This window comes from Clinocottus analis, unplaced genomic scaffold (genome assembly GCF_023055335.1).
Source record: "Clinocottus analis isolate CAN_PGR_092001 unplaced genomic scaffold, fCliAna1.0.p SCAF_41, whole genome shotgun sequence".
In the NCBI taxonomy this organism is placed as follows: Eukaryota; Metazoa; Chordata; class Actinopteri; order Perciformes; family Cottidae; genus Clinocottus; species Clinocottus analis.
In genome coordinates this window covers 574,214-597,809 of record NW_027176165.1, presented here as the reverse complement: position 1 = coordinate 597,809, position 23,596 = coordinate 574,214, and the positions used below count along the sequence as shown (strand labels likewise).

The 23,596-nt window shown below is 45.1% G+C and overlaps 1 protein-coding gene across 15 annotated transcripts in view; it reads right to left on the bottom strand.

Moving 5' to 3' along the window:
- cacna1ba (calcium channel, voltage-dependent, N type, alpha 1B subunit, a) overlaps window positions 1-23,596 on the bottom strand; it is a 94,717-nt gene that overhangs the window by 7,114 nt on the left and 64,007 nt on the right. For 6 of the 15 annotated variants that reach the window (XM_068598849.1, XM_068598850.1, XM_068598847.1 and 3 more), the window contains 16 exons: window positions 19,295-19,496; window positions 18,767-18,931; window positions 18,531-18,641; window positions 18,368-18,451; window positions 13,349-13,465; window positions 12,378-12,443; window positions 12,169-12,260; window positions 11,198-11,348; window positions 10,835-10,962; window positions 9,628-9,724; window positions 6,292-6,397; window positions 5,425-5,532; window positions 4,904-5,022; window positions 4,100-4,224; window positions 3,238-3,391; window positions 2,210-2,326 (listed from right to left, as the gene is read on the bottom strand). In XM_068598849.1, coding sequence (XP_068454950.1) covers window positions 2,210-2,326; window positions 3,238-3,391; window positions 4,100-4,224; window positions 4,904-5,022; window positions 5,425-5,532; window positions 6,292-6,397; window positions 9,628-9,724; window positions 10,835-10,962; window positions 11,198-11,348; window positions 12,169-12,260; window positions 12,378-12,443; window positions 13,349-13,465; window positions 18,368-18,451; window positions 18,531-18,641; window positions 18,767-18,931; window positions 19,295-19,496 — 1,942 coding nt within the window. Of the gene's footprint in view, window positions 1-2,209; window positions 2,327-3,237; window positions 3,392-4,099; window positions 4,225-4,903; window positions 5,023-5,424; window positions 5,533-6,291; window positions 6,398-9,627; window positions 9,725-10,506; window positions 10,604-10,834; window positions 10,963-11,197; window positions 11,349-12,168; window positions 12,261-12,377; window positions 12,444-13,348; window positions 13,466-18,367; window positions 18,452-18,530; window positions 18,642-18,766; window positions 18,932-19,294; window positions 19,497-23,596 lie in introns of all 15 variants that reach the window. The other 9 variants (XM_068598858.1, XM_068598859.1, XM_068598860.1 and 6 more) reach the window with 4 other exon arrangements.

The following is a 23,596-nucleotide window of genomic DNA, read 5'->3' as shown; positions in this document are numbered from 1 at the left end:
ATATGATGACCACCATGACCACGATGACCACCATGACCACGATGACCACCATGAATATGATGACCACCATGACCACCATGACCACGATGACCACCATGAATATGATGACCACCATGACCACCATGACCACGATGACCACCATGACCACGATGACCACCATGAATATGATGACCACCATGAATATGATGACCACCATGACCACCATGACCACGATGACCACCATGAATATGATGACCACCATGACCACCATGACCACGATGACCACCATGAATATGATGACCACCATGAATATGATGACCACCATGACCACCATGACCACGATGACCACCATGAATATGATGACCACCATGACCACCATGACCACGATGACCACCATGAATATGATGACCACCATGAATATGATGACCACCATGACCACCATGACCACCATGACCACCATGAATATGATGACCACCATGACCACCATGACCACGATGACCACCATGAATATGATGACCACCATGAATATGATGACCACCATGACCACCATGACCATGATTTGTAATACGTATTACAAATACGTTGCTAATGCACATGTATTAGTACGTCAGTCACAGACGTATAATCAATGTATTGACGTTGAAGACAGACGTAATGAGGGAGAAAAGATGTCTCTAGTCAACGTAATGGAAGAAGTGTATTCTGGGGGAACTGGTTTGTAGGAGACAGGGTTGCTCCAGGATGCTGCAGGGGAAATGAACATCATGAATGCTCATTACCTGTAGCCTGGTCACTCTGATAGGAGGCTCATAGAGACGCTCACAGCATGTGTTGCCTTCATTAGAGGGCTTATAAAAGGCTCTTCATGTTTTGTGGCTCCAGACACATTTGTTTTGTTTTTTTTTGGTCCAATGTGGCTCTTTCAACATTTTGGGTTGCCGGCCGCTGTTCTAGACTTTATTATATGAAGTATAGCATGATATTATATTATTCCACTATACTACATCTCACCTCACACTATATATTATATCATACTTCACCATGTGATTTATTAACACAGGAACATATTATTCTGTTCTGTCACTTTTACCACAACACGGTCACTTTAGATGTATTTTTCATCTCAAATCTATTTCTTTCTTCTTCTTGTTTTAAAGTATGTACTTCTTATTATGCATTACTTTCTGTATCTCCATTGCTGACTTAGTGCTGCTGTACCAAACCACATACCCACTAGAAAAGGTTTATCTGTGGACGTCTGTTCACCACACTGCTTCACAACACTGTGTTACTTCTGCCTCAGTAAAATAATCACAGGTCTGATGAAGTCGCTCCTCTGCTCCTCTCATCTGCTGGGACCTTCACAGATACCTCAGCCTTCATGCCGTCAGTGTTTCCTGCCAGTCTTGTTGTCAGGACTCATTAAAACAGGGCTGTGGATGGATAGGTAGGATCATCGCTGCCATGGCAGCAGGTCAAAGTGAGGGACAGAGGTCAGACTGAATCGTGTCTCCACGGCCAAAGACAGAAAGAAGAACAGGTTTCATGTCCCCATCCTGGAAAGCTGAGCTCAGATGCTACCAAACAGAAGCAATCTAGCAAGTGACGGACAGACTGTTGTGTAGGAGGCTGGAGCCCTGAGGTCAGAGGGCATGCTCCAGTCCTCATCATCGTACCCCAGCAAGAGGACAACCAGCATGCATCCACGCGCTCGCTGAGGAGTTCCTACCCTCTGTTCTTCAGAGGTGAGAAAAATAACTACATATCAAATCAACAAGGGAAGGTCTGCCCTCGTTCCTTTCATCCTTTTCTTAACCCACTCCTCATCCTCCCCTCCACAGTAACCACATGACCCTGTGCCCCTCTCAGAGCTGGACCCAACGCCATCTGAGGACCCGGCTCTCTCTTCAGGTGACATGCTGGACAGACCTGGCAGCCTGCCAGAAAGTAATCACATGACTTTACTGTCTTCCAGTGAGAGCGTCCATGAAGCGATCCCCATCTTTCAGGAAATGAGGATCTTATTGTATTTTATAGGATCTAGTGAAATATTAACTCAGAGTGAACTGGATGAATATTTGACCCCAGCTCATGGGTGTAAAAACCTTCTTGTGATGCTGTGCTTTGTGTTATTCTCAGTAATTCAGGCACAGCGTCTTCCTTCAGTTTATGTTTAACATATATCATATAAAACTTGATCATAGACTCGGTGGTGAAGACGAGGAGTTACCTGCAGCTCAGCGTTCAGGCGAGGCATAGAAGCTGCTCGGCCCTGGTTCTCCAGACCGGAGCCGGGCACCGGGACCGTGCTGCTGCTGGTCTCCATCTTTATCAACTCCACCGACTCCTGGACACACAAACCCAGAACCAGTAGCCCCATCAGCTGTGTGGTGGAGGAGAAGACTCATTATGCAGGGCTCTGAAGCGTCACGCGCTGAGCGGGACTGTCACTCATGTCGGTCTAAGTCCCGCCCTATCTGTTGCATCTGTTGCATCTGTTGCGTCTGTTGCATCTGTTGCATCTGTTGCATCTGTTGCATCTGTTGTGTCTGTTGCATCTGTTGCATCTGTTGCATCTGTTGCGTCTGTTGTGTCTGTTGCATCTGTTGCATCTGTTGCATCTGTTGTGTCTGTTGCATCTGTTGCGTCTGTTGCATCTGTTGCATCTGTTGCGTCTGTTGCATCTGTTGCATCTGTTGCATCTGTTGTGTCTGTTGCATCTGTTGCATCTGTTGCATCTGTTGTGTCTGTTGCATCTGTTGCATCTGTTGCATCTGTTGCATCTGTTGCATCTGTTGCATCTGTTGTGTCTGTTGCATCTGTTGCATCTGTTGCATCTGTTGCATCTGGGTAAGACGTAATGACAGGCGGGACTTGGCGGCGTGTATTATTAGTATTATTAGTATTCTGTATTGAAATCATTATTTTAGACTAGACGAGGCATTAGTCTGATGCAGTGACAGTGACAGAAAAGGTGGAGCAACATTATAAACGCATTAACAATCCACAGATGGTGCGAGGACGTGGTCACGGTACATGTATTCAGGGACATTTGCAATATTTAAAATTCCTCAGCTCTCCACCACAGAAACAGAAGTCAGAGTTATGACTAATCATAATATTTTGATTTCTTTGTGGCTTCCATACTGACACATATTGAGTGTTGTGTCTCTTCACATGACTCTTGATCTGCAGTCTCCAGAGACAGATGAAGTCTGTTGTGTACACAACACATGGCGGCGGGCGTGGCGGCGGTACCTGCGTGGCGCCGGCGTGCGCTGCGTCATCTGACGGGCCTCTGGACGCCGCTCTCTTCGTCTTCGCGTGCGGCGCTTCGTTGGGTTTCTCCAGCAGCCAGGAAGGCGAGGCCTCGACGCTGTGGTCATAACCGGGCCTGCTGCAGCAGTCACAGCTCAGCGACATGATCATAACACTTATTATACTCAGGTCAGGGGTTCAGCTTTTCTGTCCATGTGACAATTTGATAATGTTGAATGATTTCTATTCCCAGTGATGAATGAATGTGTGTGCAACTTTGTAAAAACCTTACACTCTGGTGATTTGGGTGCGTTATTAAATGACTGTACAATAGACATGTGTGTATTCTATGATTACATTTTATTTATAGCTCGTTAAGTGTTCTGTATTTAGCATTGGTTGCTCCCCGTTGCTGTGTCTGCGTTGTATAGAGCAACGTGTAAGTTGCTTTGCGTGACAGCGTCGGTAGATGACATGTGACTGATGGCTGATACGAGCCAACCGGCGCCCCCTAGCTGCAAGCCAGCATGTGGAAGCATTGAAAAGTAGATTACACGGTTTAGTATTTGAACCTCTTTTCAGTCATTGAGAAAAAGTTCAAGTCCTGTTATCTGTTTGTTTACCATATTCATCTATTATTGCTTATTGTTTTTGTTTTCTATAAATTAATGAAATATTTTTTCAGAGAATCAAATTCCTTGGATGTGCAACATAGAAGGAATTTATACCTAAAACATACTCATACATTTGCTTGGTGACTTTTCCTCTGGCAGTAAAAACTACGTCCAGCGAAGAGGAACTGGATCTCGTTTGTCGTCATATTGTGGTTCCATATGTTTAAGCTCCCGAGTGTTGGACTTACAGCGTGCCGCCATTGTTGAGGGAGTTGGAGCTCGGCCTGGTCGGTGGCTGGGGCTCGGCCTGGGGTTTGGGCTGAAGCATGCTGGGAGGCTTCACGCTGTTGGACACCATCGGCAGGTCTTTCTCCTGCAAAGTCAACAAAACCAAATTTGTAGCAGTAAAGAGTCAAAAGCTCGGTCACCACGCGTCCTGCAGCGAGCGCGTGGGACGGACTGAAGCTGCTTCACGTGGGGTCAGGTGACAGGGATGATTATGTTTATCGTCTGAATGCTAAGCGTATGCACCTCCCGCCAGGACAAACTCCTTGTATGTGAACGCTTACGCGGCAATAAATGGTTCTGGTTCTGATTTCATGCTCGTGAGAGGACTGCGTGCTTCAGTGTGTGTTTGTGTGTGAGACGGACACCTGTACAGCATTCAGGTCCGTCTCAGGCTGTGGCTGCCATGTGTGCCTTTGATAACCACTAACTGGGCTCCTTCACACTAAAACATGACTTTGTCAAAGCTGTGGATGGATTTCAGAATCTAGCGATGACTACAGTGGATACACCGCCATGACTCAGCCTCAGCTAGCACACTATATGTGGGTTCATGCATACAGGTCTGCACATGGTGTCTGCGCTTCAGTGTGTGTGTGTGTGTGTGTGTGTGTGTGTGTGTGTGTGTGTGTGTGTGTGTGTGTGTGTGTGTGTGTGCAGCATGCAGAACGTCGTGGTGTAGATGTTGTACCTGGGAGACTGACGGGCCTGTGTGTGTGTGTGTGTGTGTGTGCAGCATGCAGAACGTCGTGGTGTAGATGTTGTACCTGGGAGACTGACGGGCCTGGAGGCTGCTGCTGCTGCTGCTTCTTCCTCGCCTGGTTCTGCTTATAGTAGTCGAAGATCATCAGGGCCGCATAAACCTTCCCTACCGTCAGTTCATTGGCTGAAGAGAGAAGAGATGGTGTGCAGTCAGACGACGGACAGGAGAAGAACAGGCGGAAGAGAAGCAGCGCTGCACGCTGCATATCAACAGGTGGGCATGCTGCTCCTGCCACGCTGCTCTGCTGGGAGATAAGGCAGGTCTCTGCTGTTCTGTCACCAATCTCTCTGGATTGAAGGAGAAGATGCTTGAGGCTTACGTATCTTTAGGCTGGAGGAAGCATGACCTCATCAGAGATCCCCTCAGTCTCTACTGCAGGAAGAAGCTCACGGCCAACACGTCTCCTGCAGCAGCTGAGTCTCTGGGCCGTCTGGCTTCAACCTCCTGAACCGCTACAAAGAGTCCCTTTGAATCTTTGAAGCGGTGCGTCGGAGTGAAATATGCAGATGATGGTGACATGCTTACATTTATGTGGCGTCACCAACAGATCCATGGTCTTTTGAGACAGACTGGGCCACACTGTCGACAACTCCTTCTTCAACTCAGCGTCGGATAAGCGCTGCGCCACCATGCCTGGAAACCCACAGGAAGACACGTGAACCTGATTATTAACAGACAGCTTTTAAAATGAAAAGAGGGAAAAGCCTGACATCTTGTAACTGCTGTATGACACAAAGCAGAGCAGTACGTGAGTTGTTCCTGAGGAGAAGTCCTCTTTAACACAGCAGATAGAAACTGTGATGTCACAAAGCTTTCCAGTGAGAACACGTGGAAGCACGATCTGCTTATTTCAGCTCTGAGAACAACAAATAGCAGATGGCTTCCTGTCGCTCTGGCGGGCCGCTAAAGGTACACATCACATCACATTTCTAGAAACTGTTTCTATTCATTTGACTTTCATTTGTTATGTGCTAACACTTTATATCCAAAACCAGCCTTCATTGTTACAGTTGCAATGTGGAACAATCTGTCCAAACCTTTGAAAGCTTTTTAGTTTCCCATATTGTCAATCATATGGATGATATGGAGTATCCTCTAAGACGACTTCAATAGATTGACTATACAGCCTTAAAGGCTTATGATGTACATGTGCAGCAGGAAATGCTCTCAGGAGGTCCAGACTTAGTCACGTCACCCAAACGCTGAAATTGTCAGTACTACTTCTGGAATACTGCTGTATTGTCTTTTGAAAAACAAGTCAACACAACTTTGACTGGCTTGTTCTGTTCGATCTACAGTCAGTTTGCTCTCAAACCAGCAGTATTAATATGTTGTATTGTGTGTAAAAGCATGCAGGTGCATAGCTCCTCTCTGATGAAGTGTGTGACTGACCTGAGGCCAGTTTGATCTCGAGGGCAGTACGTATCAGGGCCATCAGGGTGGAGGTGAAGTGGACACTGTTGTCATCAGCGATGGACATGTTCATTTTGACGAGGCGCTGAGGAGAGCAGATGAGTGACAGATGGACTTCAGATGACCCGGCACCACCCAGCCCACCACAGACACTTCACCCAGAGAAATCCATCTGTGTGCTGCAGGTATTCAATATCCTCCATGGCGCCACTCTCTAAGCATCAAGGACTTTAAAGCTTCTTTGCTAAATTTTGTTGAAAATGTGCAAGTTTGGCCACATCCCATGTTAGCGAGACTCCGTTCAGCACACAAAAAGCCTTCTCTACTGGCACAGAGGAGACAAACTAGACATTTACATTCACTGCTATTGGCTACGGTATGCACTACGCTGCAAGTCAAAGTGCACTGGTGCAAGACTGACATTGAGCGAAAAAATGTGGAGAGTAGGCATGTAACGCATAACCATGAAGGTGCATCGACAGTCGCAGGAGCTCGACTCTGTGGTTGCTATGCTAACAATCATCAGCTGGCAGTTGAGGGGGTTTAATATAAAGAGTGTCTATTCCACAAAGCCTGGGCAGCCTTAGCAGGAAGACGGGGTCCATATAGAAGTCATGGCACCAGAGAAGCACATAGAGCGCTGAGGGATTGTTATTAAGAGTTGAGCTCCCCTGAACACAAAAAGCATTCACCTACATGTGCTGTCAGTGGAGTGCAGAGAGTAAGATCAGTCAGAATGAGACAGAGATGAAACGATGGGGGTAAAACTCAAACACACCTGTACAACCACCGCAATGTGCATGTGGTCACACATTCACCAAAACATACACGCCACCTGCAGGCCGCCGATTAGAAAGACAACACTACAGGAACAACAGCATGGACCAGCGGGAGCTCACAGAAATACATGAAACGACTTCAGCTTCTTCACAGGATGGTGGCAAGTAATGTGTAAAATGACATGCCATGGAAACAATTTGAAGTTAGTCTAGACAAACAAACTAAATGTTTAAGTTATGGAAGTACAATGTACAGTAGTAGATGTTGTACTCTGTCATTTAAAATAACTCTGGTTGACTTGTTGTTCCTCAGGGGACACGGACACAGAGCTCTTGTTTGACCCTCGCTCCTCCCTGTGCTGACTGTTGTTGAACCTGTAAATGTGTGTGTCCTCCAACAAAAGGATCTTCGTTTTCATTGGATTGACAGTGTTTCCGTGGATCGGCACATCATTTTAATCAATATGTGCCACAAAAACGTCACCTGCTGGCCAGTTTTTCATGAATTTCTGTGGGACCATGCCGATTCAAGACAAGTGTTTCAGAACAAATGCATGTCTAAAAATATATAATATAATGTAGATCTTATGTTGAATAAGATCTTATATTTCACTTAAAACCTAACAACCATATTGTTTCCACATGGACTTTATAGAAAAAACTTCTGAATGTGAAAAAAAGTCACTGGGGCTGTTCTGTAGCTCGTTCCTCTGTTTGTAAATACTTATTCTGTTAAAATGAAGTCTGCAGTGTTGTTGCTGGTGATCAATAAAGCTGTTTTAATTTCTCTTCAGCAGGCTAACCTTCCCTCTACCTTCAGAAGCTAACCGGGGAGAAGCTAGCTTCAACTACCGCTAGCTTAGCTGCTAGGACTACTGCTAGCTTAGCTGCTAGAACTACTGCTAGCTTAGCTGCTAGGACTACTGCTAGCTTAGCTGCTAGGACTACTGCTAGCTTAGCTGCTAGAACTACTGCTAGCTTAGCTGCTAGGACTACTGCTAGCTTAGCTGCCCCTGGCAGTCATGTGACCTTGCTCTCGATCACATTGTCAATATCTATGAACTTGTTGAACAAATCTTCAGAAACTGTCACTACTTCTGGCTGAGATGTGGCGCAGCAACACCACCCTGAGGTGTTGGGGGCGGTGGTGTTGACCCTCTGGACGCGGTCCAGAGGGTCAACACCACCCTGAGGTGTTGGGGCGGTGGTGTTGACCCTCTGGACGCGGTCCAGAGGGTCAACACCACCCTGAGGTGTTGGGGCGGTGGTGTTGACCCTCTGGACGCGGTCCAGAGGGTCAACACCACCCTGAGGTGTTGGGGCGGTGGTGTTGACCCTCTGGACCGCGTCCAGAGGGTCAACACCACCCTGAGGTGTTGGGGCGGTGGTGTTGACCCTCTGGACGCGGTCCAGAGGGTCAACACCACCCTGAGGTGTTGGGGCGGTGGTGTTGGGGCGGTGGTGTTGACCCTCTGGACGCGGTCCAGAGGGTCAACACCACCCTGAGGTGTTGGGGCGGTGGTGTTGGGGCGGTGGTGTTGACCCTCTGGACGCGGTCCAGAGGGTCAACACCACCCTGAGGTGTTGGGGCGGTGGTGTTGGGGCGGTGGTGTTGACCCTCTGGACGCGGTCCAGAGGGTCAACACCACCCTGAGGTGTTGGGGCGGTGGTGTTGACCCTCTGGACGCGGTCCAGATACACATCACTTCTTATTACCAGGTGGATTTTAGATTTTGCCAAAGATGAATAAAAATGTAAAAAATCCCATATTTGCGTTAATGCTGTGCAATACGAATAGTCTGATACACAAACAAATGCATGAGGTAGTACACACTAGTACACACTAGTACACACTAGTACACACACAGAAATATGTCTAGCATCTCGCAGTGGATAGACGTGATGAGGTGAGACAGAGAAAGGCCAGCAAACACAGAACCACAACGTGAAAAGCACACAGAAAGCAACAAAAGCGACACACACACACACACACACACACACACACACACACACACACACACACACACACACACACACACACGTCAAGCTGTTGCTGGCAGACCTGGCTGACCTCCAGACTAAGGTCATGTGACAGGGCCGTGACGAACACGTCTAAAGGAGTGAACGCGTCTTTGTTTGAAACGCCTCCGTCCTCACTGACGTAACTTATCCGTCCTGGCGAGCGTTTCCAAACTTTTCCGTTTCCTGTGCTATAAACTGCGGTGCAGTGTGAACACTCGGTGTAAATGTAGAAAGATATGCGTTTTAAAGTGGACACGTAGTCGTGTGGAATGGCCTTAGTTAAGCTCCATGTAAATATCATTAGTGACGACACAAAGGAACAGTAGAGACAGGAAAGATGAGTTCGGGGCTTATATATATATATATATACATATATAAAATAGCAGAGCATTAGCAAAACAAACTGAAGAAACGAAGGAACACTGCAGAGCAAAGACATCGCCTTAAGTTCACGCCAATGAGAAAGATAGATTGTTGAGCAAAGGCAAGAAGGTGGAGGAAGAGGAGGGTCTACCTTGTAGGCGACTCTTGGTGGACATTTCTTTCCCAAACCTAAGGGTGGGGACATGTGGAGCAGCATCTGATACATATCGAGGTACTTGATACGGCCACTTCACAGGGTAAGAAATTAAAAAATTAAAAAATGCAAACAGAGGAGAATGGGGAGTTAGAGAACGAGGAGAGGAACAGAGGGCAGAAACCAACAAAAAGAGAGAATAATGGACAGAAAAAACAGAAATCTGTTGTTAATAGATTTCCTCGAGTGAGATGTGAGGTGGATGTCATCCTCGGCCTGTCGGCACAGGGATGCATCAACGTGGAGCTCAGGATCCTGACAGGAAACATGGAATGTAAAGAGTGAGTCTGGGAGGAGAAGAGAGGAGGGCACAGGAAAGGGAGGATGGACCCAACACGCAGAATGCTGATGGAGGACAGATCAATGACAGCATTGTAACGGGGATGCCTCAGCATGCGACAGACATCCCACTGGTACTTCAACCAGGGTGCACGGACACAAAGGTTTCAACGCCAGCCAGGCCATGTGAAGAATCACATGGCTCTTCATCTGATTCAGATTGTTAGAGACAAGTCAATGCATTTTTATTCATCCAGCCCAATACCACAAACCTGCTTCAGGGTTTACAGTCTGCAGGGCATACCCTGCCTCTTCTCTTAGACCCCAACCGTGATCAAGGTCACAGACAGGAGAAAGTAGGCGTGGCTTTGAAAGCTTTGTTTCCACTCCGGCATCATCAACCAAAGCCAGTCGGTTTGAGGGGGAGCGGGTGCTCATGTGGAGGCGATTTCATTGGTTCACAGCCATTCAGTTAAGTCTTTTGGCATAGAAGTACACAAAGCACCCTAGTGACGGAGGTGTCTGGTGTTTTCAAACCTTGTATGCTACCCTATTAGGGCAGTTCTTCCCTAAGCCAAGGGGCGGAGAGATAATGCGTAACAAACTGTACATATCCTTATAGGAAATCCGTCCGCTGTGGAAAAGAACAAGCACATAAATACACAAACATTCAAGACAGCTTAAAAGGAATCAATGATCATCAGTGGGCTGACTGCATTAACAAGGTACAGGAACAAGGCGTGATGCCTCTTTTAGTCACCTTATTCACACGGACACAGGAAAGAGAGGACAGTTAGGCTACCTTCATATGTTCAACCCCTTCACAGTGTCTGCTACTCTGTGCGGCTCAGGAGGAGTAACGTACCAGGCAGCCGGGTCGTACTCGGCCCAAACCCGGATGAACTCATCGAGGTGATGAGGTCCCAGGATGGAGGAGTCTCTGGTCAGGTACTCAAAGTTATCCATTATGACCGCCACAAACAGGTTCAGCATCTGTAACACAGCCGCAGGTTACGCCTTGACGTGGTCGCAGCAGCGAAACAAAGAGAGTGTATTCAGACTGATCTCATTGCATCATCAGCGTGGTCACACGACATGGAGATGTCATCACGTCATTACTGAAGGACAGGTAGATGATTACTGCAGCAGGTAGGGGAATGTATATATGCCATGAACAGCTGAGGCATGACCGGTAACAATATTCACCACATTTACCTCCAGTACTCACCAGAAAGGAGCAGAGGAAGATGAAGGAGACAAAGTAGAAGTAGGCAAAGTCACTGCCACATTCTTTCCCGTGGGAGCCGGACCGCTCGTCACACGCCCGGTGGCTCAAACAGGACAACATGATCTCGTGCCAGGCCTCGCCCGTTGCACTCCTGATGCACACAAACACACGAGAGACGTAACGTGCAGCTCAACAACACTACACAGCTTGCACTATGTGCTGTGAATGATGATGTAATTACATGTGAACAAGACAAAGTCAGACAATATGGACTCTACAGAAGTTCAGGAGTGAAGTGATTGTAGAAGACTCTTCTGGTCTCCGACCGCTCACAGTGCTGAAGCACAAAATGTCATCACTGAGCCTTCACACCATTCACACACTGGTGGCTCATCACCGTGCACGAAGCCGAGCATCGAACCACCGACCTTTTGACTGAATGACGAGCCTGCTCTACCACTGAAACTGTGAAACCTTGTTTTTTTTGCTTTATTAATGTTTTACTTAAAGCTTCAATATTTCACTATTAAATACTTATAATAAATAAGCAACAAACAAACATTCTGAGTTATTATTTCATAAAAAGAGTTTAACACTCAAAGACTCAGCTAGAATATGTTTACTGTTAAAGATCAAATCGCTAAAGTAGTTCAAATAGATCAGCCAACATTCAAATATTGCTTTCACATGAATGCATCCGTAATAATCTCTAATAATGTAACTCTCTACATCTCTATCCTTTGACGTTAGTATATTTTACTGACAATTCTCAAAAGTACAGTTTTGTGGGAAGACGTGCAATCTTCTTCTTCTTCTGCGCCTTACAGTTGAGTTGGAGTGTTTCAACGTCATCTTTAAAAGCTTTAATCTTTAAGGAGCACTGTAGTTTTGCTATTCCTTAATGGGCTGTCTGCCCACCTGGGAATGTTATGTATGTATTTATATGCCCAGAATCATAAAGGGTCTGATACCTGAACAGCAGCATGAGCGCCTGGAGGAACGTCCGGAAGTTGTTGTGGTGATTGACAGCTGTGTCTTCATTCAGCGCGATGTTGCCAAACACCTTCACAGAGACACAGGAGGACTGAACCGTCTGAGCAATGTGCAAACGATGTGTTTCACGTTTTAATGGTGAAGTAAATATCAACAGCATGACCTGTGTGAGCACAGCATCACCCACCTGCATCCCAATGATGGCGTAAATGAAGAACAGCATGGCGATCAGAAGGCAAACATAAGGCAGGGCCTAAAAAACAGGAAACACATTTAATGAATAACATTCATCACCACGAATCACGTGTTGACTGAAGGATCCGAACACATGCATGTTCATAGCTGTTCGTCAGTGAGAGGGAAAGGCACTTGGTCAGGAACCCAAACACTCAGCAGCAGCTGGAGATGTGTTTGCTTTTTAACCACGCTTTGATGTCGACAACCCTGCACCTGCCACTCCTGGTGTTTCTGCAGGATGCCAATGGAGAGCACACCAGAGAACTACACAAAGATTACAGAAACCATGAACAGGGCGAGACTCGAGGAGATTGATCAATTATGAATTGTGAGATCACGCCATCATTGCTTTGACACTGAAGGAAACAGCAGTCTGATTGTTGCGTCGCCCCGTACAGGCGCCAATGAGCAACGCTCAAAGGAATGAACAGAGCCTGCCTCCAACACCGGACCAGTTCCCTTCATGCACCCACGGTTGCAATGTACAGACCTTAAGTGCATTGGGGTTGAGTCATGATTATGCTAATTCAGATACGGCAAATGTTCAGTCCACTCTGGATCTCCTTCTCTCCATGGAAAATAAATAGACTTGTCAACGGATCCAGTGTGTCTCCACGATGAGGAAGTGTACAACTCATGCTCCACCAAATGGACACAGGATCTGTGAGGTAGCCATCGTGCTAATTGTAGTGAAAAAGCAAGTACATCTCTGATTTTAGGGCTTCAGTGCCTGACTCAAGGTCACCTCATGACCCAAGGTCACCTCTGCAGTGTTGCCAGTGCCCAGAAGGTGAACTGGGAAGTCTCCAGTTACCAGCACACACTGTGCACTGGTTGGTCCAGCTGCCGCCACACAAGTTACTATACATGTGTGTGTGTCTGTGTGAGTTCTAGTCAGCAGGTGATACTGTGCGTGAGCACCTTGAAGGACTGGACGAAGGTCCACAGCAGGATGCGGATGGTGTAGCCCTGTCTCAGCAGCTTGATGAGCCGAGCGGCTCTGAACAGCCTCAGGAAGCTCAGGTTCAGCAGCCGGTCCTGTTAGACACAAAGGGAACCTCCAATAACCTCACAGGGCCCTGATCAACACAGCCTGGTGCGGGCTGAATGGTGTTACAAGTCACTGTTATACACTAAATATCACATGGTATCACATGGTATAACATGGTATCATATGGTATAACATGGTATCACACTCACATGGTATCACACTCACATGGTATCACATGGTATCACACTCACATGGTGTCACACTCACATGGTATCACACTCACATGGTATCACATGATATCACATGGTATCACACTCACATGGTATCACACTCACATGGTATCACATGGTATCACACTCACATGGTATCACATGGTATCACACTCACATGGTATCACACTCACATGGTATCACACTCACATGGTATCACATGGTATCACACTCACATGGTATCACACTCACATGGTATCACATGGTATCACACTCACATGGTATCAAACTCACATGGTATCACACGCACATGGTATCACACATGGTATCACACTCACATGGTATCACAGTCACATGGTATCACACTCACATGGTATCACACATGGTATCACACTCACATGGTATCACAGTCACATGGTATCACACTCACATGGTATCGCATGGTATCACACTCACATGGTATCACAGTCACATGGTATCACATGGTATCACACTCACATGGTATCACAGTCACATGGTATCACATGGTATCACATGGTATCACACTCACATGGTATCACATGGTATCACATGGTATCACACTCACATGGTATCACATGGTATCACAGTCACATGGTATCACATGGTATCGCAGTCACATGGTATCACATGGTATCACATGGTATCACAGTCACATGGTATCACATGGTATCACATGGTATCACACTCACATGGTATCACATGGTATCACATGGTATCACAGTCACATGGTATCACATGGTATCACAGTCACATGGTATCACATGGTATCACATGGTATCACAGTCACATGGTATCACATGGTATCACATGGTATCACATGGTATCACATGGTATTACATGGTATTACATGGTATCACACTCACATGGTATCACATGGTATCACATGGGGGAGTGAGTAAAAGCATACAAGGCCCAGCTGTCAAGACATTTAAGAGTCTTGGCAGCTGTAATCTCATGTCCTAATCCTGGGTCAGCCATGATTTAGAGCAGCATGTCCTGAAATGCAACCTATACCCGAGTCATTATGCAGGCCGTTCATTTAGGATAGGGACTGCAACTGATGTGAGGTCCCCGGACAGATTGTACACATTGTAAAGCCCTCTGAGGCAAATTTGTAGTTTTGAGAAATACAAAATATATCAAAGTGAACCTCAGAATCTATACAACAAGTTGGTCATCCTCAGCTAGGTGCACATTGATACCTCTGATGTCAATGGAGCTCAAAGAGCTCTAAAACCTAAACAGCCTATAAAGCACTAACATATAACTGGTGGTCAGTGGTCTAATTCTTTTATTCAACTGCGCTAAATCATCATTCTCAGGCATACACATTAACCCGTCTGTGCTGTCCACGAGCCACTGCTGGCTGAAGGCATCCATCACAAGCAGGGTGTCACTGCTGCAGCTCAGTGCTGACCTTTTGCTGTGTTTCGTTTGTCCATACGTGAGGTTCACTGCTGCAGATATTTAACCTCAATTACAGAGTAATACTTATTTTATGCAGTCCGCACCAACTTGCTAAGTATTCAAGTACAGCTCGGTAAGTAATACTTTCTTTGGAAGATTTTATTTGCTGTTTTGACCTTCTCACTTCTCATATATATATATATATATATATATATATATATATATATATATATATATATATATATATATATAATATATCTATCTATCTATCTATCTATCTATCTATATCTATCTATCTATCTATCTATCTATCTATCTATCTATCTATCTATCTATCTATCTATCTATATATATATATATATATATATATATATATATACATATGTCACTACTCAGGGCAAACGCTCCTCCATCACAAATCTCCCCATCGAGATTAAGCTCCAAAGAATGTCTGTCTAACTCATGAACTCATCATCTGTCAGTGATGGATTTAAAAACTTGTGTTGCTGATGAAGCCATTGTTAATGACCTCCAGGAGGAGGAATACGTGCCTGCTGTTAATCCCCTTTACATATTCTAATCAACTTCCTAATTCATTAAAATGTGTCTTGTTTTATAGAACATTAAATGATAAGACATTAAGTCCAGACTCATTGAATACCCATCTGTTCCAATGCAGTATGTCGAGTGTGTCGCTGGATATTCATCATGTCATCCATGCAGCTGCATGGCTGACAGATAGGGAGGGAGTCCTGTCTGGGTTGTGTGGGTGTATTGGTATTATTATTATTTTCCCCCCAGAGATTAATCTGAACTGATTTCTTATGTAACACATTACATAAGAAATGATAAGTATGTGATACATGTATTACAGTATTTAGTTCAGACTATACCGTGTTCAACATATTACAGAAATAATCTGACCTAGTTACATGTCCATTGATACTTTTACACTTTTTGATATTTTTTGACTCCTCTGCGAATCGCCACCTTAACGTGGTGGAGGAGTTTGAGTGGCTCAGTGATCCTGGAGCAATGTTGCTCAGGCTCTGAGCCGCTGGTAGGGTCTCCCAAGGCAAACAGGTCTCGGGGGAGAGCCTAGACTAAGAGCGGTTCAAAAAACCATGAGTGCAGCGCACGGTCTACAGTCACCTCGCCCGGACAAGGGAAACCAGGGAACCCTCCCGGAGCCAGACCCGGGAGGCGAGCTCGTCGGCAAGCGTCTGGCGGGCGAGTTTTCGCCCATGGGGCCCGGTCGGGCTCGGCCCGAAGGAACAACATGGTGCCTCAGCCACTCCGTGGACTCACCACCCGCGGGAGGATCATCGGGGTGCAATGCAGACCGGCCGGCAGAAGGCCTGGGCGAGCCGATCGCCGGCAGTATAGACTACCCTAGGGACGTGGAACGTCACCTTGCTAGCGGGGAAAGAGCCGGAGCTGGTGCAGGAGGTGGAGCGGTACCAGCTAGATATAGTTGGGCTCACTCCACGCACAGCAAAGGCTCTGGAACCAAGCTCCTGGAGAAAGGTTGGACTTTGTCCTTTTCTGGAGTTGCCCAGGGTGAGAGGCGCCGGGCGGGTGTGGGGATACTCACGAGCCCCCGGCTGAGCGCCATAGTGTTGGAGTTTTTTTTTTACCATAACAAACACCATGTTCGAGCACAAGGTGGCTCATAAGTGTACTTGGTACCAGAACACCTTAGGCTGGAGATCAATGATCGACTTTGTAATCGTATCATCTGATCTGCGGCCGTATGTCTGGGACACTCGGGTGAAGAGAGGAGCAGAGCTGTCAACTGATCACCACCTGGTGGTGAGCTGGATCAGATGGCGAGGGAGCTGGCAAGAAAGACCTGGCAAGCCCAAACGTGTCGTGAGGGTGAACTGGGAACGTCTGGCTGAGGATCCTGTCCGGGAGGTCTTCAACTCCCACCTCCGGAAGAACCTTTCACGCATCCTGAGGGAGGTTGGGGACATGGAATCTGAGTGGACCTTGTTCAAAGCCTCTATTGTGGAAGCTGCTGTCAGGAGCTGTGGTCGGAAGGTCATCAGTGCCTGTCGTGGCGGCAACCCGAGAACCTGACAACATCTTATATATTAAAAGCTTTAGACCAGAGAATGGCAACAGAGTCACTCACCGTAGTCTAGTGATGTTTGGACCAGAGCAACACCGGGGATGACAATCAACAAGATGGAGTTGTAGAGGGAGAGAGAGACAGAGAGGAAGATGAGGGGAAAGGATGGAGAGACAGAACAGGAACAGTCATATTGTACAACATGATACAGTTCAACAAATACACATCAGTAATAGACAGCGACAGGAGGAAACACACTGCGTGATGCGCGCTCCTTCAGGGCCCTTCAACAAGCTGCGGCTAACGCAACAACGTTAGCTGACTGCTGCTGGATCAAAAAGGGAAACTGGATTGTTTTGTAAACGTCTAACTGGAGTCCAGATAAAACCACTAATGGATGTTTCTCACGAGTTCCAAAGTAGTTCACAATATGCACATTAGAATAGTTTTCTAATGTGTTTTAGCTCATCACAGTTAGCATGAAAAAAACAGGATGACAATAAATCCCCAAAATGTAGTTTGTAATCGTCAGCAGAAAGATTATAACGTGCAAGTGGTCGTTGTGCTTGTTCGTGCACGTCTGAGTCTCTGAACGAGGTGCTCGCTGTGTAAGATCAGAGCTTTTCAGACGCTTCAAATAGTTTACTGATGAAAGCCCTGAAACATGTCAGAGGGTTTTAATATGGCTGAGTGCTTCCACAAAGCTCTTGTAAAAAATATAGTTTTTCCTACATTGTTTCCAGGGTATTTAACTATCGTTTAATTTAATGCATTTAATATTTGACATATTATATACAGGGCTTATATGGAGTCAATGAAAAAGTCCATGAATATGAGTTATCAGTTTCCACTTTCTTGTCCTTTCTAGTCTTAATTTAACATTTAATTGTGGTTTAAAAGTGATGAAATAAATTGAAATTTGGTGTGGATTATTTCAACTAATTCTGTTTTTATATGATGATCCTTTTGGCTCTGTATCAATCAAAAGCTACTTGCCAATACCACATGTCGACATGTTTACAACAGGGAGTGTCTGGAATAAGTACATAAACTGTCCATTGCAGAGTATTGCTCCATGTATCTCTCTCTATGATAACCTCTTCCCTCTGTAGTCTAAAGTGTCCTGAGTGCTGCCAAGTGCTGGTCTTTGCTGATGTTAGCGCAGCTCATCACTGTGGAAGCTGAGCAGTACGGACACAAACACTGCGGGTGGAGGAGGTGGGGACAGATGCTCTTACATTGATTTCAGTCACCAGGATGTCGGTGATGCTGCCCAACACTGTGACAAAGTCAAACACGTTCCAGGCATCTTTTAAGTAGTTCTGAGAAACAACAGTTGAAAATCATTAGCTGTTCTTCATCATTCAGAATATTTAATGTTCTTTCTGAAATGTGACTCACCAAGGGACCAAAAGCAATGATCTTGAGGATGCACTCCAGAGAGAAGAGCGTGGTGAAGACTATGTTTAGGTTCTTCAGCATCGCCTCATAGAAATCTGGAGCTCCGTGGAACTGAAAGGCAAAGGATCAAGTTTGGGTGTGATTTGGGGAAATAATGCCTATTTGCATCAATCTGAACGAATATCTCAAAATGTGAAACCCAAATGACAGTCAACAAACTCTCTAAAGGTTCCTACCTTCATCATGAGCACTATGGTGTTGAGAGCGATCATGATCATGATGGAGTACTCAAATGGAGCGGAGACCACAAACTTCCACATTCTGTACTGGAAGGACTGCGTGTTCTGGGGCATGTAGCGTGTCAGAGGTCTGGCGTTTATGGCAAAGTCAATACAAGCCCTCTGTGAGAGAGAAAGCACACTGCAGCTTCACCGTCTTCCCCACCGGACAGGAACTGTTCTCAGTCTTTTGCTGTTGATCATTCAACATGGGCTCCGGGTTTTTCATATGTTTGGACAACCAAACATGCGTTTTGGTCCCAGGAGGTTTTATGGGTATTGTGGATCATTGGGACGTATTCAATGGTGATGGATGTCCATTGCGCAATGTGTTATCTCTGCTGTTTAGCATGTGTTGCGTGTTTCATGCTGATCTGTTTATAACATTTAGGGTTTTCCAGCAAACAAAACAGAGAAATTCGGTGAAAGTGCTAATAGAGATGGTACAAATGAAGCTCAGAGTTGTTTGTAATGTCTCTGATTTACCTCATTCTTTTCCAAGCTGCACTCAGACAAGGCCTTGTCTCCCTGCTCCTGGAAGGTGATGATGATGAGAGCGACAAAGATGTTCACAAAAAAGAAAGGGAAGACCACAAAGTAGACGACATAGAAGATGGCCATTTCTATCCGGTAGCCTGGACTAGGACCCGTGTCTTCAAAAGTAGCATCCACAGAGTGCTTCAAGACGCTGCAGGGAGACAGAGCACAGCAGGAGGAGGTGAGACAGTCACATATACAGACACATGTACAGACAGACACATATACAGACACATATACAGACACATGTACAGACAGACACATATACAGACACATATACAGACACATATACAGACAGACACATATACAGACACATGTACAGACAGACACATATAAAGACACATATACAGTCACATATACAGTCACATATACAGACCTATGTACAGACACATATACAGACAGACACATATACAGACACATATCCAGACTGTAATATATCCAGACTTTAACATATCCAGACAGTAACATATCCAGTCACATATCCAGTAACATATCCAGTAACATATCCAGTAACATATCCAGTAACATATCCAGTAACATATCCAGTAACATATCCAGACAGTAACATATCCAGTCACATATCCAGTAACATATCCAGTAACATATCCAGTAACATATCCAGACAGTAACATATCCAGACAGTAACATATCCAGTAACATATCCAGACAGTAACATATCCAGACAGTAACATATCCAGTAACATATCCAGACAGTAACATATCCAGACAGTAACATATCCAGTAACATATCCAGTAACATATCCAGTAACATATCCAGACAGTAACATATCCAGACAGTAACATATCCAGTAACATATCCAGTCACATATCCAGTAACATATCCAGTAACATATCCAGTAACATATCCAGTAACATATCCAGACAGTAACATATCCAGTAACATATCCAGTAACATATCCAGACAGTAACATATCCAGTAACATATCCAGTAACATATCCAGACAGTAACATATCCAGTAACATATCCAGTAACATATCCAGTAACATATCCAGTAACATATCCAGACAGTAACATATCCAGTAACATATCCAGTAACATATCCAGTAACATATCCAGTAACATATCCAGACAGTAACATATCCAGTAACATATCCAGTAACATATCCAGTCACATATCCAGTAACATATCCAGTAACATATCCAGTAACATATCCAGTAACATATCCAGTAACATATCCAGTAACATATCCAGCCTGTAACGCTGTTCCACCCAAAATGCACACAGCAAAAGTGTATTCGCTTAAAAGGAGAAATGTGTGAATACAAGTTGTGAATGTTAATAGCCTTGATTCATAATTAATATTGACGCATGAGGTTGATAAAATCAGTGTCTGCCGCTTCATGTAAGTCACATCTTCTGACCGTCTGGATCAGGAGGCTGCATGGACAGGAAGATGTCTCTGGCCTCACACCAGACGTGTACAAAGCTGTCTCTGGGGAACACCACATGACCTGACGACCTCTTGCTTTGGTACGGAGCTTCTACGGGTTTGCAGCCACCAGAGGGGCTTCTTGCACATTCACAGTCCCACCACCTACTGGCCCTTTTCAGAGGGGTCTTCTTCAGCAGCTTGGGTTCCCTCACACACCCTGGACCGGTGTCCGGCTGTGTATTTTGTACCTCCGCCTGCTGTTAACAGCTGACGGCATGTGATCATGAGCAGAGCCTGAACAAGCAGCCGCTCTGCTGCTCTGCTGCTCTGCTGCTCTGCTGCTCTGCTGCTCTGCTGTCAGCCTGCTGCTGCTGGAGGCTGACAGCAGAGCAGCTGAGCAATGAGGAAATAGAGAAACATAATTATAATGCATGGAGTGAAAAAACTATTATTTTATAAAGTAGCTACAACTTTGAATTACAAAAACATTCAGATTTGAACATTGTGATTGTGTTAGGCCAGCAGAGAAGTGACAGCTTCTAGAGGCTAAACGTTTCATTTCAGGACCGTTGTACCGCTGACGTCAATATGTCCCAATAACAGAGAAATGAAGGACAACTACTGATAGACTACCAGCGGTAATTCAACTTTACGGACGTTTTTTCTTTACTAGACGCTGTCGTGCAGTTGAACTCTGCATTATATAACTCTGCTACCACTGACACGTAGAGGAAGAAAACTGTTATTGAAGCGATTAGAGAGCGGTGTGTCCGGCAATATTATAAAGACCAAATCACAGTTTAGAGGAGGATAGATACACAACAGAGGACTGATTTTCACCCTTCAGTGTGAAAGAGTCCAGTAGAGGATAGATGGACACCGGGTATCGTCCTGCTTGTGGAACAGCAAAACCACGCCACTTAATTATTATTATTCCTTATTTGAAGGTCTCAGCTGCAACATAATACCAAATATAATCACTGAATGAAACCTGATCAATTAAAGATTTTAAAAAGCTCTGCCTGAGAGAGGTTGCAGGAAGGTCATTTAACATTAACATTGAGTTTATAGAGCAGGGAATTACAATCATTGTAAACAGAGTTGGCTGTCTTGAAAGGAACCAGACATGACATTTAAACCTGTTCTCCTCTCTGCAGCAGCCTCCTGCACCCAGTGGACATCACGGCTCCTCCTTCATTACAGGGTGCAGAACTCCTTCATCAGCACCAGGGTCTGGACTCCAGGGGGATTCTGCCTCATCCGACCTCAGCTTCAAAGACTTTTCACTGCTCATTTCTTATGCACGTGCAATGAATGATGTTTCATTCTAATGAGGTCTCTGTTCTGATTGAACTCTAGTTGGAATCGCTCCACCTCCCACACAGCTCCTGTTCCTCCCTCAGAGACGTGACCTGCCACATCCCTAGCAATGCCTCAGTCCTGTGCATGCCTTCAGGTGTCAAATCCACCACGGACATTATGACAGCCTTACACATGTCTATGTCACTATCACAGCCTTACACATGTCTATAATGTCACTATGACAGCTTACACATGTCTATGATGTCACTATGACAGCTTACACATGTCTATAATGTCACTATGACAGCTTACACATGTCTATAATGTCACTATGACAGCCTTACACATGTCTATGTCACTATGACAGCCTTACACATGTCTATAATGTCACTATGACAGCTTACACATGTCTATAATGTCACTATGACAGCCTTACACATGTCTATAATGTCACTATGACAACCTTACACATGTCTATGTCACTATGACAGCCTTACACATGTCTATGATGTCACTATGACAGCTTACACATGTCTATAATGTCACTATGACAGCTTACACATGTCTATGATGTCACTATGACAGCTTACACATGTCTATGATGTCACTATGACAGCTTACACATGTCTATGATGTCACTATGACAGCTTACACATGTCTATAATGTCACTATGACAGCTTACACATGTCTATAATGTCACTATGACAGCCTTACACATGTCTATGTCACTATGACAGCCTTACACATGTCTATAATGTCACTATGACAGCTTACACATGTCTATAATGTCACTATGACAGCCTTACACATGTCTATAATGTCACTATGACAGCCTTACACATGTCTATGTCACTATGACAGCCTTACACATGTCTATAATGTCACTATGACAGCTTACACATGTCTATGATGTCACTATGACAGCTTACACATGTCTATAATGTCACTATGACAGCCTTACACATGTCTATGTCACTATGACAGCTTACACATGTCTATGATGTCACTATGACAGCTTACACATGTCTATAATGTCACTATGACAGCTTACACATGTCTATGATGTCACTATGACAGCTTACACATGTCTATGATGTCACTATGACAGCTTACACATGTCTATAATGTCACTATGACAGCCTTACACATGTCTATAATGTCACTATGACAGCCTTACACATGTCTATGTCACTATGACAGCCTTACACATGTCTATAATGTCACTATGACAGCCTTACACATGTCTATGTCACTATGACAGCCTTACACATGTCTATGATGTCACTATGACAGCCTTACACATGTCTATAATGTCACTATGACAGCCTTACACATGTCTATAATGTCACTATGACAGCCTTACACATGTCTATGTCACTATGACAGCCTTACACATGTCTATGATGTCACTATGACAGCCTTACACATGTCTATAATGTCACTATGACAGCCTTACACATGTCTATAATGTCACTATGACAGCCTTACACATGTCTATAATGTCACTATGACAGCTTACACATGTCTATAATGTCACTATGACAGCCTTACAC